Source organism: Nannospalax galili, unplaced genomic scaffold, assembly GCF_000622305.1.
Source record: "Nannospalax galili isolate Female #2095 unplaced genomic scaffold, S.galili_v1.0 scaffold217, whole genome shotgun sequence".
In the NCBI taxonomy this organism is placed as follows: domain Eukaryota; kingdom Metazoa; phylum Chordata; class Mammalia; order Rodentia; family Spalacidae; genus Nannospalax; species Nannospalax galili.
The window spans coordinates 809623-823575 of NW_008340643.1; the positions used below are offsets into that span (position 1 = coordinate 809623).

Consider the following 13953-nt stretch of genomic DNA (forward strand, 5'->3'; position numbering starts at 1 on the left):
AAAAAAAAAAAGAGGATGAACAAAGGTTACACATTTTGTTCAAGGCAGAATTGGGTATTCAAACCCAGGTCTGACACAAAAATTGAGATTTATCAGTTCTTACAACCACTTTTATCACAGTAATGAAGGGAAAAGTTTTTCAATTTGGATCTTAAAACACTTTATAGTTGTAATTATAATATATTCTGAGAATAAAAGCCAAAATTAACCTCCCTGTATCTGCTTATTCCCTTTTCGGCTCTCAACTTGAATGTCACTTCTTGCATAACTCCTATCCCACCAAACTGGGCTTGGGATCTTTCTCCAAAGCTCTCCAAATAACAACTACAATCCTTTATGAATGACCTCAAAAGCCACTAAGCTCTCAAAATTTAAAGTGTTTTCCTAAGTTTGCAGAAAGTTGTTCTGGTGGCAAAAAATGATCTGATGTAATGTCAAACTTTTAGTCTTAGTGTGAATATCAATATTCTGATATAGAAATAATAATGGGTAATTAAGGGGTTCTGTCCCCTTATGCATATTACATTCTAAAATCCAGACATTCCTGGCTAGCAAACCACATCTGTCCCCCAAAGTGTTTCAAAAAAGGGACTCTGGACCTGTATCTTATTTATAAATGTCACTGCACTATATGCACTATTACATTATTTTATTTTTTTGTGGTGCTTGGAATCCAACCCAGGGCACTAAGCATGCCAGGTAAGCTGTTTTACCACTGAACCACACCACCAGCAGTACTATTTATCCATTTTTTAAAATAAGCACAACACTTTGTACAGCGCTTTGTATATAAAATATATGCAATAAATATTTCCTGGATGAGAGGCCAAAGCTGAGAAACTAGCTATGAAGAAAAAACTGCCAGTGGTTTGAGAATGACTATGGCTCCCCAATATGTAGGCCAGGCCTCTAACCACCAACTGCTACTTCCTTCTTTGATTCTGAAAGCCCTAAATAGTTGTTGTTGATTGAAGGCAAGTAATATAGCTGATGTCTTCACTGGGAATAAAAATAGTTCAGTGGTCTTACACTGGGGACTCATACATAACTTTAGTCAAGTACAAAGCATACCAGGCATATTCATACCTCAGCTCATACTGACAGTGTCACAAGACCACTTAATGCTGCTGTGTGCTCAGAAATTTTGTCAGCTGTAAAGCAGCAACCAGAGTAGGCCATAAGGCCTTCTCAGGTGGATCTTTAACAAGGGAACTCATGGGAGGGACATTAGGCAGTGGCCCAAACTCTACTGGGATGCAAACTTCTGGAGCCACAGTGGAGTTTATAATTTTCATTCAATGTGCTCAGTTCAACCTACAGAAGCTTCTTTCATCTGAAAGAAGCAGTCAGTACAGAAGAAGGCATTTTGTAGCCAGGTCACTGAGGGGGCTCATAATGATCCTAAAAAAAAAAAAAAAAAAAAAAAATGGTTGAAGAATTCTGCAAAGAGCAGCCACAGCAGCTGCTCAAAGATCAGAAAGGCTGACTTTACTTGTGGCTACAGAGACTAGGATGACAACGGGAGAGCAAGGTGATAACTGGCTAGCAAAGACTCCATTAAAGTAGGAAACCCCTTAACTAATTGCAAGCTCGCAGGTCACAAGTGTGGACAGAGGCCTGGGGGTGAATGAGTAATAGCACAGGGCAGTTTAGGGCACTCGCTTGGGATGGTCTCTCTTTACCTGGTAACACAGGATAGTTTGCTGCACCAGCCTCGCATACCCGTCCAGGCGGACCCCAGAATTGCTCCTGCTCCGCATCTCGTCCACGGGGTAGAAGGGCCAGACTTGTCCCGCGGTGTTCTCCGAGGCTGCAGCCGCCCAGCCAGCCTGGTTCTCCCCCCAGCCACACACACACAGCTTCAGTCAGTTCTCCGAACTGGGCAAGGCGGGAGGAGGTCAGGACTTTTCAAAATTATAGAAGCAAAGTATAATTGTAAGGCAAACCAACCAGAGTTTCGCACCCCTGGGCGGTGCGGGGGCGGAGACGGGGGACGGCCATCCCGCGGCCCCGCCTCGACCAGGCCCGCAGCGCCCCTAATGGTTCCAAATCCCAAATCCCAGTCTTGCTACGCAGGACAAGCGGGTAACACTAGTCATTAGCTTGAGAAAATGACTCGAGAGACCGCTTTGTCTACAAGGAGTTAGGAGGTGGCTCCCAGTTGCCAGGCAGCCCACTCAAGCTTGACTCGCTCCGCCCCCGGTGCGGAGCGGAACCCTCCAAGTAGCGGCCTGAGGGGGGGAAGAAAAATGGAGACGGCCCAAGAGAGTAGCGAGATGCGCAGCTCTGGGTGGGAAACAAGTTGTGTTCTTTAGCTTCCTCCAACCCCAGACCACCAACCCCAGCTGAGGCCGGAAGAACAGAATCCTTCGGCAGCGGCCACCTGGTGCCCTGACCCCACCCCTCAGACCTGCTTCGAGCGGAACCTAGGGAGACCGGCCTGAGGGGCGAGGGGGAAGAGGGGTTGCACGTTCTGCTCGTAGCCCCGCCCCTGGCCCGCCTCCGCAGTGGAGCGGAACCCTGGTGGCCTCCTGAAGCGGGGGAAGGAAAATGGGGCAGCTTGCGCGAGGCTTGGAGAACCCGGGTCCCGGAAGAGGACAAGTCTGCTTTCTGGAGCTGCAGTGAGAACGTCTCCTGAATCAACCGCCAGAAAGACCGAGACAGGAAAGAGTCTGGTCTGCAGCGGCTGCCTGAGGGTCCTTCTTAGGGAAGCCATCATAGCCCCGCCCTGGCCCTGGCCGCAACTGGGAGTGGAATCTCCATAGTGGAGCAGGCACTCACTGTACAGCTGGCAAAAAGGGATCCTCCAAATACATTCCTGGTCCCCGTGGCCTCCGCGCAAGCCCTTGGGCCACCCTGGCAGTTCTTTTACAGTAGTATAACTTGAAGCTTTGTATCCATTAGTTCTTGAGACCACTAGCTACCTACAGTCCACAATCTTTGGTCTAGTATTCATTGTCTACCAAAATCTGACCCACCTATGAATTCAATTGGACAGCTAGACTTCTACGACCTCTTTGCTAGTCTCCATGAACTTACTGTATGTTTGACCCATTTCATCAACTTGAAGACTATCTTTGCTCAGCATACCTTCCTGTTAGATTAACCCATTTCTGGATTCTTATTCTAGCAATATCTTTAGTAGGATTAAGACTTGGTATCAGTTCAGATTGCACTGAATTCCAGTTCTGGTTTATATAGGTGGTATGGGAATGGAGATAATAATAGCATATACCTCATACCTTGTAGTGTGACAAGATCAAGAGCATTTAGCACATGCTTGACTCACAGGAAAGCACTTAACTACTTTCATCACCACTTGTAAATAATGTATTGCTTCGTATTATTTATGTTTTCAACTGTAGATTAGGCATACTTTTTTAACTGGATTATAAATTGCCCATTGAAATAGTTTGATATCTCCTACCATGCCTGACGGTGTTGAACATGTGATTGAAGCTCAGTGTTCATTGAAATTAGTCCTACTTATTTGGGTCCACCGTGTTTGTTCCTTATCTCAGGCCCTCATCAGCTCACATATGATTTTTTTTGTTGTTTCTTTCTGTTTTCCCTTGAAACAGAGTCTTGCCATGTTGCTTAGACTGGTATCAAATTCAGTATGTAGCCCAGACTGGTCTTGAATGCATATCAATCCTCCTGCCTCAGCATTCAAAGTGATGGGAGCATTCAAAGTGCTGGGATTTTAAGCATGCAGCAGCACACCCAGATCACATTTTTTAATTTTTTAAAAAAATGTTTCAAGCTTTTGTATATGTATATATGTTAGCGATGTGCCCCCCTATATCCCCATGCCCTCCCTTTTCTCAGCATATTTTTAAAAGGAGAAAGTTTAGTTTGGCTTATAGTTCAAGGTATAATCCACCATGGCAAGGAAGTCAAGGCTACAGGAGCCTGAAGCATCTGGCCACCTTGCATCTGCAGTCAGGAAGAAGTGAGAAATGAATGCCTTCTCAGCATATTTTTGTTTTAGTGTTGACTCTTGAGTTATGAACCAATGCTTTATGTACCACCATGCAGAATTTGCTGTGGTCTAGGAAGTGAATAAAATTAAACCTTAAATCATCATAAATTCCTTAGGAATTTTTTTAGGAATCTTAATATGTATATTTACTAGAGTTTTCATATATTCTTCTGATCTAAAAGCTGGAATAATTGTTTATTTTTATTATTATGGTTTGTATTCTCACTAGATTCTACTTAGGAATCCATTTTAGAGGTCTGCATCTAAGACAATTTCATGTCCTTTCATTCTAAAGAAAAGCACTCTGTCTTTGTCCAGAGGAGAGAGTCCAATCTGAATCAATTTGCTGCACTAACCAATTTACTAAATTAACTTATTTTATGACAAATTTAGTTTTTAGTTGACCCAGAGTCATTTTGTTTTTCATTACACCTCTGTAAAGAATGTTCAGTTTGTCACTGCTCAAGCTTCCTGTAGCTATTTAAGTTTGAGAGGTAAGGAGAGAACACCCAAGGGACCATAATGTTTCTTCACAGTGAAAAGTATATTTATCATTTTTTTGGTCTTTTTGAGACAGGGTCTCCCTGTAGCCCCAGCTGTTCTGGAACTCCCTATCTAGACCAGGCTGGCCTTGGACTCACAGAGATCCGCCTGCCTCTGCCTCCCGAGTGCTGGGATTAAAGGAGTACACCACCATGCCCGGCCCTGTTTATCATTTTTATTTTATGTGTATGAGTGTATTGTCTGCATGTATGTAAGTGCACCCATGTTATGCAGTGCCCTCAGAGGTCAGAAGAGGGTGTCAGATCTCCTGTAACTGGAGTTACAGATAGCTGTTAGCTGCCATGTGGCTGCTGGGAACCGGGTCCTCTGCAAGAGCAGCCAGTGCTCTTAACAACTGAGCCACCTCTCCTGTCTCTATTAAGTATATTTTTTAAAGCATATATTCTAGAGCTAGATGTGGTAACACACACTAGTAATCCCAGCTCTCTGGATGCTAAGTCAGGAGAGTCCTGAGTTTTATGCAAGCCAGCCTTGGCTTCATAGGGAGAGCTTGCCTTTTTAAAAAGGCTATATATTCTGGAAGAATATTCATTTTCTTTTCTGCTCTAATTTCATGATGCTGTATCTGGAAACTGAGGTGAAAAGCAAAATGAATACACTGGTAAGAATTCTTCAGGCTCAGTATTATGTTCTTATTGTGCCCACTCAGCTTTTCTTGTTTCTGTCCTTCAAACTCCAATGAGGAACTGAGGTAGTGGCAAACTGAATAGTCTTTTAACTTTTTGGATTTATTTTTTTTCATGTGTATGAGTGTATTGCCTGTATGTATTTAAGTGCACCCACGTCATGCAGTACCCACAGCAGAGGAAGGAAGAGGGTGTTGAATCCCCTGGAACTAGAGTTACAGATGGTTGTTAGTCACCATGTGGGTGCTGGAAATCGAACCCAGGTCCTCTGCAAGAGTACCCAGTGCTCTTAACTGCTGAGCCATCTCTCCAGCCCTGAATAGTCTTTTAATGCTGTTATGAAGCCAAAAATCACATCAAACAAGTCTACTTGCTGAATTCGTCATTCAGTAAATTAGATCTTCATTGAAATAGCCTTTGATAAAACTGACCTGTCTCCTAGGTGATCTTGCTAGATAGATACAACCCAAGTCACCAAGTGGAATCGTTTTTTTTTTTCATTTGTTTATTTTTCCATTTCTGATGAGAACAATCAAATACTACTCAATAAAGTCAGCAGCATTCCTGTGTGAATTTAATGATTGAAGTGTGTTCTGGGAAAAATTTCTCCACTGTTCTGAGAAGATACTTCAAATACTTAGCACTGCTTTGACACCCCCTGCCTCCTGTTATTAGTACCTATGTCTCTTTACAACAGGGTCTCAGATTCCAGAACCAATGTTAAAGTCAGAGGAGGATGCTTCTTAGGAACACTGTCTCTGTCATGTCTTACAATTTCTTTGAATTTACAAACAAACCAAAAACCCCAAGAGAATTTAGCTTAAGGACCAGACATAAAACATAACATAGAAAATAAGGGTGGTGGGAACTGAAAAACATTGTGCCTTTTAGGTACACTCTGGTTCTGTGCTTTGTTTGGGGAAATTGATTTCTGAAATCTCACTCCTGCTTCCTTCCCCCAATTTATTGTCTCCTCACCCTCTCAATCAATTTAGAACTTGGGTTCTTTGTGAGAACTGAGGATCTTGGAAGGAGAGATTGCTCAGGCAGCTCTTGTCTAGGTGAAGCTAGCCTTCCCTATTTGTGACTTTCACATGCTAACTAGCAACTCAAAGTCCCTTAAGTCCTGTCTTCACTTTCCTGAAATCCTGCTGCTTGAAGCTGAGGAAGTAGACATTTAGATGGGATCTGAATTGGGTTTCACATACTGCCTATGGGCCAACGGCAACATATGTTAAAGAGTAAGCTTGTAAAAAAAAATTATGTATTTATGTGTATGAGTGTTTTGCCTGCATCATGTAAGTATACCCCATGTTGTGGAATGACTTCAGAGGTCAGATGAAGGCATTGGATCCCCTGGAACTGGAGTTATGGATGGTTGTTAGTCATCATGTGGGTGCTGGAAATTGAACCTGGGTCCTCTGTAAGAGCAGCCAGTGCTCTTAACCAGTGAGTCTGAAATCTCACTCCTGCTTCCTTCCCCCAATTTATTGTCTCCTCACCCTCTCAATCAATTTAGAACTTGGGTTCTTTGTGAGAACTGAGGATCTTGGAAGGAGAGATTGCTCAGGCAGCTCTTGTCTAGGTGAAGCTAGCCTTCCCTATTTGTGACTTTCACATGCTAACTAGCAACTCAAAGTCCCTTAAGTCCTGTCTTCACTTTCCTGAAATCCTGCTGCTTGAAGCTGAGGAAGTAGACATTTAGATGGGATCTGAATTGGGTTTCACATACTGCCTATGGGCCAACGGCAACATATGTTAAAGAGTAAGCTTGTAAAAAAAAATTATGTATTTATGTGTATGAGTGTTTTGCCTGCATCATGTAAGTATACCCCATGTTGTGGAATGACTTCAGAGGTCAGATGAAGGCATTGGATCCCCTGGAACTGGAGTTATGGATGGTTGTTAGTCATCATGTGGGTGCTAGGAATTGAACCTGGGTCCTCTGCGAGAGCAACCACTGAGCCATCTCTTCAGCCCCTTAAAAAATTTTAATGTTAATTATTTTATTTTATGAGTATTTGCCTACAAATGTGTAAGAGCACATGCATTCAATGCCCACGGAGGCCAGAAGAGGGCGCCGGATCTCATGGAACTGGAGTTGCAGACAGTTGTGAACCACAATGTGGGTCCTGGGGACCAAATCCAGGTCCTCTGCAAGAGAGACCAAAGTGATCTCAAGCACTGAGCCATCTCTCCAGCCCCTGAAGAATAAACTTTGGAAATTGGAAAAGAACCCTTGGAAACTCTCCCATGAAGCAAGCCAACCCCTTTTCTAATTTCACAGTCCAAATCTTCATCAGGCGTGCCCTTCCACTTCTATGCCATGCTGCCAGGGAAAGAGAACACAAATACTTTCTCTCCATGACAGTTCACCAAATTCAAAGGAATTAACTGAAAATTTATTTCATTGATTTGAACACTTTTTGATTTTAACATATAAATACAAAATAATTAAATAATTCAGAGAAGAAATATTGCAAAGACAAATCAGCACACACAGAAACGTGTATTATTACTATGGTTAGTCTGGGGTACAACATTCATTTGAGATATATGCAAGGGAGCCTTAGTGAAAGACCTAACCAAAGGGTTTTGAAATCTTAATAAGAGCATACTTGAGGCACCACTCAAGCAGGTATAGGTGGTAAGCAGGATAGACCCTCCATAACTAGAAACAATCAGAGTTAGATACATATACAAACAACAGCATCACAGGCTAGTTCACCACTCTCAGTAGCTGCTCCCCTTTGTCACTATACATTCTTCAAGATGTGACATGTTTAAAAAACAAGTATAAATGTGGCTGTGTCAGAATGTACCAGTTGTAATAATGTACCATGCAGTTGTCTTTTAAAGAACTAATTTGTTTACCATATATACAATCTTTTGAAAAGTAATCCTACTCTACTCCCCTCTTCTGAAAGGCTCTGGGGATTTGAGAAGTGGCAGTGTATATCTTTTCCACATTCACAATCTTCCTGACATATGGTCTAGATTACAGTTTTTTCCTTCTCTGTGATCATGATATTAAACTAAGCATCTTAATGCAGATTCTATCATCTGATCATTAGGGATGAAGTCTGGGAATGGGTATTGGTCACACAGGTCATAACCTGCATAAGGATGTACCCAAGAGGGTTATCAGGGCTAAACTATGGCACCTACTGTTTGCCAAACCATGAGCTCATAAAGCTGTGTTTGTCCAGTGGGGCACCTTTTTAGGCTTGCTCAAAAACACTCTATGAGATCATTGTGAAACTATCTGCCTATATTTTTCCAGTCTGGTGTCATCATTGCTTCTTGATTTCAGTGACGTTTCTATATTTCACATCCCATAAAATCTCCAAAAGGAGCTTTAAAGTTCACCGAATCAGCAAGTTATCACATTAGACAAAACAACAAAACCATGATTCTACAAAAGAATAAACTTACAAAGTAGAAAATAAATATAAAAAGGTAGTAGTAAGATTTTTGGTGTGTGTGGGGTCACTAGAATTTAGCTTATATACAATAAAGGCATGCACAACTAAAATCACCAACAGACTGAAGTCAACAGTTTTTTTCCCTAGGATGTTATCAAGGATAATAGCCTCTTTAAAATAGAACTGGAAATGAACTTTCTTTTTTTTTCTTTTCCTAAATCTTTTTCTGTGTCTTTTTAAACACCAATCTTTATTTAAATGAAAGAAAAGAAACCAAATTATAAAGGTCTAAAGACCATAATTATGTCTTGGTTCCTCCTTCCAATAGTAACCATTGCCGTAACCATTGCCCTCAATTAGCTTGTTCCGTCAGAAGTTGCTGAGTATAAAACAAGTTGATTCTCATAATCTCACATTGTGTCTAAGGTAAAATTGGAAATTTCACACCATCAAGCATCATGCTTCAATTTTAGAAAAAGAGAATTACATTTGCTAAATAAAGTGTAATCTTCCTCGTCTTGAAGTCCTTCTGAGTGCCATCCATCTTTTACCATTGCAGGAATCTTCCTGGTCATTAAACACATGCTGTTTTGCAGTGAGATCATGAAGGCACACATCTCCATTCTGAACGCTGAAAGAAACCCCGCTCCTCTCTATAGACACATTGCCTGGATAAGGAAAATCAAAGTTGGTGTCATGAAGTATCCACATTTCTGCTTTGGAAACCAAGGAAACATCAACCACTCTTTCATTTAAAATAGGCACACATGAAATGAATCTTTTAAAATATATTTGATATGTATTTATATTTTATTTGCCATTCTTTCTCTAAAGTTAGTGAAAGTGAGCACACCAAATTGGAGATCAATCAGGACCAGTTTCCTATGGCAGTATTTTCCTTAAGTGAAATGTTCAAAATATGAAGCAAAGGAAGATATTTTATTTTAAAAGGCCCTTTGACTAACACCACTGAACATATTGAATTAAGCTATGTATGAGATAACCTACAATAATATTTAAGATTGACAGAGATCCCCATAGGTACTTTTAAAGGTCTCTGATTCCCTATGATTCCTATGAAATGAAGTTTTTCATTAGGAGGGAAACCCAAACCAACTGGCTACAAATAATTGTGGCATGAAGAAATCATCTTTCTCTAACAATTTCTAATTCAGCCCTCTGATCTTCTGATAGGACAAACTCCCAGATTTTGGATTCCAAACTAAGAATCCAGCCAGGGAATAGCTGGGTGTATAATCAGTGGCACCTGTGGTTTGAACCTGAGCCTCCCCTACCACTCACAGCACTTTGGATCCTGAGGAGACAGCTCCTGAGAGCTTTTAGCTACTCAGCACCATCCTTCTGAACCATTGAGAGGCTATATACAAATCTGAATAAGTCCATTGGTTGTTTGATGATATAATTATAGTAATGATTATAGTAGTCCTGAAGACATAATAAATATCTCATTTATAGTGCTAAGAGATGAGCATTATTTATTATCCCCATTTCACAGATGATTAAAAAAAGGTTGTAGAAATGAAGTGCTCTGTCTGAGTTTCCATGGCTTAGAAATGGAGTCAACACGTGAGGAGGTTGCTTCCAAAGTGTGAGCTTGTGGCCTGTATACTGAATTATATGACTCTAAGTTGAGAACCGAAACATGTCATATTCACGCAAACGACGTGGTGGATATGGTTAGCACAGCTCCATCTGTGCCACAGCTCAAATAGGGCATGTGCTGGCTGAGACAGCTGTTCTGACTTAGGCATTTTGGTTTGAGGACATTTTGGTTGCAGGAACAATTTGTCCCGGTATAATAAACCACTCAGCTGCCAGTTTCTTTTTTCAAAGTCCCAGTTCCATTCCCCATCTGGTGTGAGGACTGCCAAGTCAGGGATGTTCATCTGACAGGCATATTATCCTTTTTGAAACATTTAGCCATCCTGGCTGCTGTAAAATACACCCCCTTTCTGTTAGAAATTGAAATAGATGTGTCAAATAGCTGTGTCAAAATGGGCTGCTTCTGTAAAATCCGATTCCCTGAAGAGTGACAACGTTCTTGGTAGGATTAAGCAGGTGAAGATTCATCTCTGAGCTCTTTCCAGAATATGGTAAAATCTAGTTATGGGTCAAGAACACCAAACACGGGTGACTCTAAGGTTCCAGGATGACCCAGCTCCCTCAATTTCTCTCCTTTCAATTTCGCTCTAACTTATTAACCAGCCTTCGTCTCCTTGCCTATACTCCATGGATTTATATGAATCATTTGTGATATGGAAGTTGGCATAGTGTGCAGAGCTTTACTCCTGGTATTAACAGTGAGGATCTAAGGCCATATGGCAGCGGTTTCTTACCTTTCATAGCAAGGGTTCTCAAACAAGGACAATTTATTCTCTGTCCCCCAGGGGATAATTGGCAGTATCTGTGGGCATTTTTGGTTGTTGCATCTTGGAACGGGAAGGGCATTACTGACTACTGGGGAGAGAGGCCAGGGATTTTGTTCAACATCCTGCAATTCTCCAAAAAGAATATCAAGCCCCAAATTTCACCTGTGCCTGAGGTCGAAAATCCTTGATTTCAAGGCACGTGCGTGCGTGCGTGCGTGCGTGCGTGCGTGCGTGTGTGTGTGTGTGTGTGTGTGTGTACATATGACTGCAGGTGCCCTCAGCATCAAGAAGAGGGTGTCAGATCCTCTGGTGCTGGAGTTACGTGCAGTTGAGTGTCACTTGATATGCTGGGAATCAAACCCAGATCTTCTGTAAGAGTACTATGGGTTCTTAACCACTGAACCATCTCCAGCCCCCACTCCAATGTATTTTTAAGCCAGTCTATCAAAAGCCCCTACCCTTATGAGACTGAGAAGCTATTTGGTAGATAGATGAACCTTATCACAGATTTATTTGAATTAGTAATGGAAAAAACTAATATATTTTTAAAAATATTTTATTTATTATTTTTTATGTGTATGAGTGTATTGCCTGCCTGCATGTATGTAAGTGCACCTGTGTCATGCAATGCCCACAGAAGTCAGAAGAGCGAGTCAGATCCTCTGGAACTGGAGTTTCAGATGGTTGTTGGCTGCCGTGTGGGTGCTGGGAATCGAGCTGGGATTCTCTGTTGAGAGCAATCAGTACTCTTAACCACTGTGCTATCTTTCCCACCCCAAGAACCAATATCTTAAAGCAATGAATGCTAATTGTCTATGGAAGGTGAAAATATACTGACATGACCAAAGTTTTTAATAAAATGCAAAAGATATACTGAGCAGAAGAAAGAAAAAATAAGTAAGACAAGCTTTTATGAGTAATGAACAGCCCAGGCTTATGAAAGAAGGAAACTGTAATGTATTTTAGCTAGAGACTTCAGAGTCAATGAACGAAAGCAGCACAGCTGCATTTATAATCTGCTAATATATTGGTGGTGTGTATGGTCACCAATACTGCTCAGAATTCATCTTCCAGGATCTAATATATCCATGGGGATTTGAGTGCTGTCAAGGCAGCCACATCATGGGAAAGGATTAACAAACACAAAAAACGATAAACAGGAAGGTTTCAAAGTGCTAAAGATTATAGGTATCATAAAAAGTCATCTCGTTTAGTAATTTAGGTACTGCTCTTACAGAAATAACACAGTACTGAGGTCCTTGGGTAATATTTAAATTAGGATATGAACGTAAAAACTTTAAGGTTATTGTCAATTCCCATTATGAAAAAAAGTCACTTGATATTTGCTCTAAAATAAATAAATTTGGATTCATAAATTTCTGGCTTATCAGGGAAACTGTTTTGATCCACTGGTCATCTATGTAGTTATTCATTTTGCTTTGCCAAAAAATTGCCACTAAAGAATAAAACTTCGTAAAAAATCAACACTGGCTTGAGAAATACTATATTGAGACAGACATACATACCATTCCCGCTTGCGTGCACTGAGTAATCATTATTCACTAGTAGTGTGGTGGAGTTAGTGGAGTTACTGCTTGACTGTAAGGAATTTGAAGAACTGGATACTCCTTGGTTTACAGTCTGCTTCTTTAAACCATTAGTAGCAGTTTTACTCCAGTCTACAGCAGAATAAGCATTACAGAAAAACAGGGCGGTATGTTGAAGCTCAAATGCAAGAGATAGATTACAGTGTAATAAGTTCTAGTAATTGAATTCTCACTTTAAGATCTTATAGAGAAGTCATACCTTTTACAAGTTAGTGTGATAAAAGGTATCTTCACTTACACTATATGCAGTTGCTCTTTAAATGACTGTCTCGTTAAAAAGGAATTCTAGTCTCCTGGAACCAAAAGCCAGCTAACTTGATTGTCTGGAAATATCCATGGAAATATCCAGAGCCTCTTGCTCTCTTAACAAGAACACAGATCTACTGTGCATGGTGAATAATTGTTCTTGAATCCAAAGAAATGACTGACCTATATGTACTGCCATCTTCTTAAGACAGACCCCAGTATCCCTCAGGTACTGAAAGGTGGTATTCATGCAGAATGAATTGAGCTTTTTCAAAAAAGACTTCATTGTTTTGTTTTGTTTTGTTTTGTTTTGTTTTGTTGACACGATACTATTTGCTCTACTAGCCAACAGAGCATATGTGAAAAGAACCTCAAAATAACCAAATACATGTCAAGGTCTGGCCAGCTAACAAATAAAGCCACTGACAACCAGGACCTGTGGAGAACGGGGTGAGTCAAGCCTTAAAAACTTATGAAGGAAAATATTAAAAATGACTCTGGAAATGAAAAACATGAGATCAATGGGAAATAAACTAAAAATTTCACCGTTGCCTCATTCAAGAAGCAGTTGGGCCATTCATTTTATTGTTCACAAAATTCCCAGGTAGAAATAATTCTTTTTAGTTCACTAGGTTGTTTTTGCTTTTTACCTCCTAAACATTTTCTGTTGTACAGGTTCTGTTCACCGATGCCCAGATCTGATGGCCCCCTTGGCAATCATTGCTTTCATCTTAATGTACACGTTTATTTTCTTGAGATTTAAGGGAAGAAAAAAAATGAAGGTAAATCTTTACCAGAATTTTCAGCCAGCCGTAACTTTCCACAGCAAAGATACCGTCTCCATTGCTTCCTGACATTCTCTTTTGCCACACAGTAAAAGATGAATATGAAGAATCCTAAAAGGGGGAGAAAAATCCCAAACTATTATAGAATGAATTCCAAATAAGACCTGAATATCATGCATTACTTTACATAAAAAATAAAATCTTTGGCAACTGAGTACAAACTGAAATTTTGTAAATTAAATAAAATGTCTAGGTCCAGAACTTTTAAAAAATCTTTGTAGAATTAAAAAGTACTTTTCAAAGGAATGGCAACTTTACATTTCCAAAG

General features: G+C 40.6%; 2 protein-coding genes across 8 annotated transcripts in view; both read right to left on the reverse strand.

Annotated features, from left to right (window-relative positions):
- Phka2 (phosphorylase kinase regulatory subunit alpha 2) overlaps positions 1-2381 on the reverse strand; it is a 71864-nt gene extending 69483 nt beyond the window's left edge. The window contains exon 1 of one of the 3 annotated variants that reach the window (XR_003849913.1): positions 1683-2381. Coding sequence is in view for 2 of the 3 variants with exons in the window: in XM_008835689.3 (XP_008833911.1) it covers positions 1683-1760 (78 nt within the window). In the remaining variant the exon portion in view is untranslated. The remainder of the gene's footprint in view (positions 1-1682) is intronic. The other 2 variants (XM_008835689.3, XM_008835688.3) reach the window with 2 other exon arrangements.
- Positions 2382-7564: 5183 nt separating this feature from the next.
- Adgrg2 (adhesion G protein-coupled receptor G2) overlaps positions 7565-13953 on the reverse strand; it is a 95452-nt gene continuing 89063 nt past the window's right edge. For 4 of the 5 annotated variants that reach the window (XM_029564787.1, XM_029564786.1, XM_029564785.1 and 1 more), the window contains 3 exons: positions 13635-13736; positions 12514-12666; positions 7565-9265 (listed from right to left, as the gene is read on the reverse strand). In XM_029564787.1, the coding sequence (XP_029420647.1) occupies positions 9090-9265; positions 12514-12666; positions 13635-13736 (431 nt within the window). In that variant the 3' untranslated portion in view covers positions 7565-9089. The remainder of the gene's footprint in view (positions 9266-12513; positions 12667-13634; positions 13737-13953) is intronic. The other variant, XM_029564788.1, reaches the window with a different exon arrangement.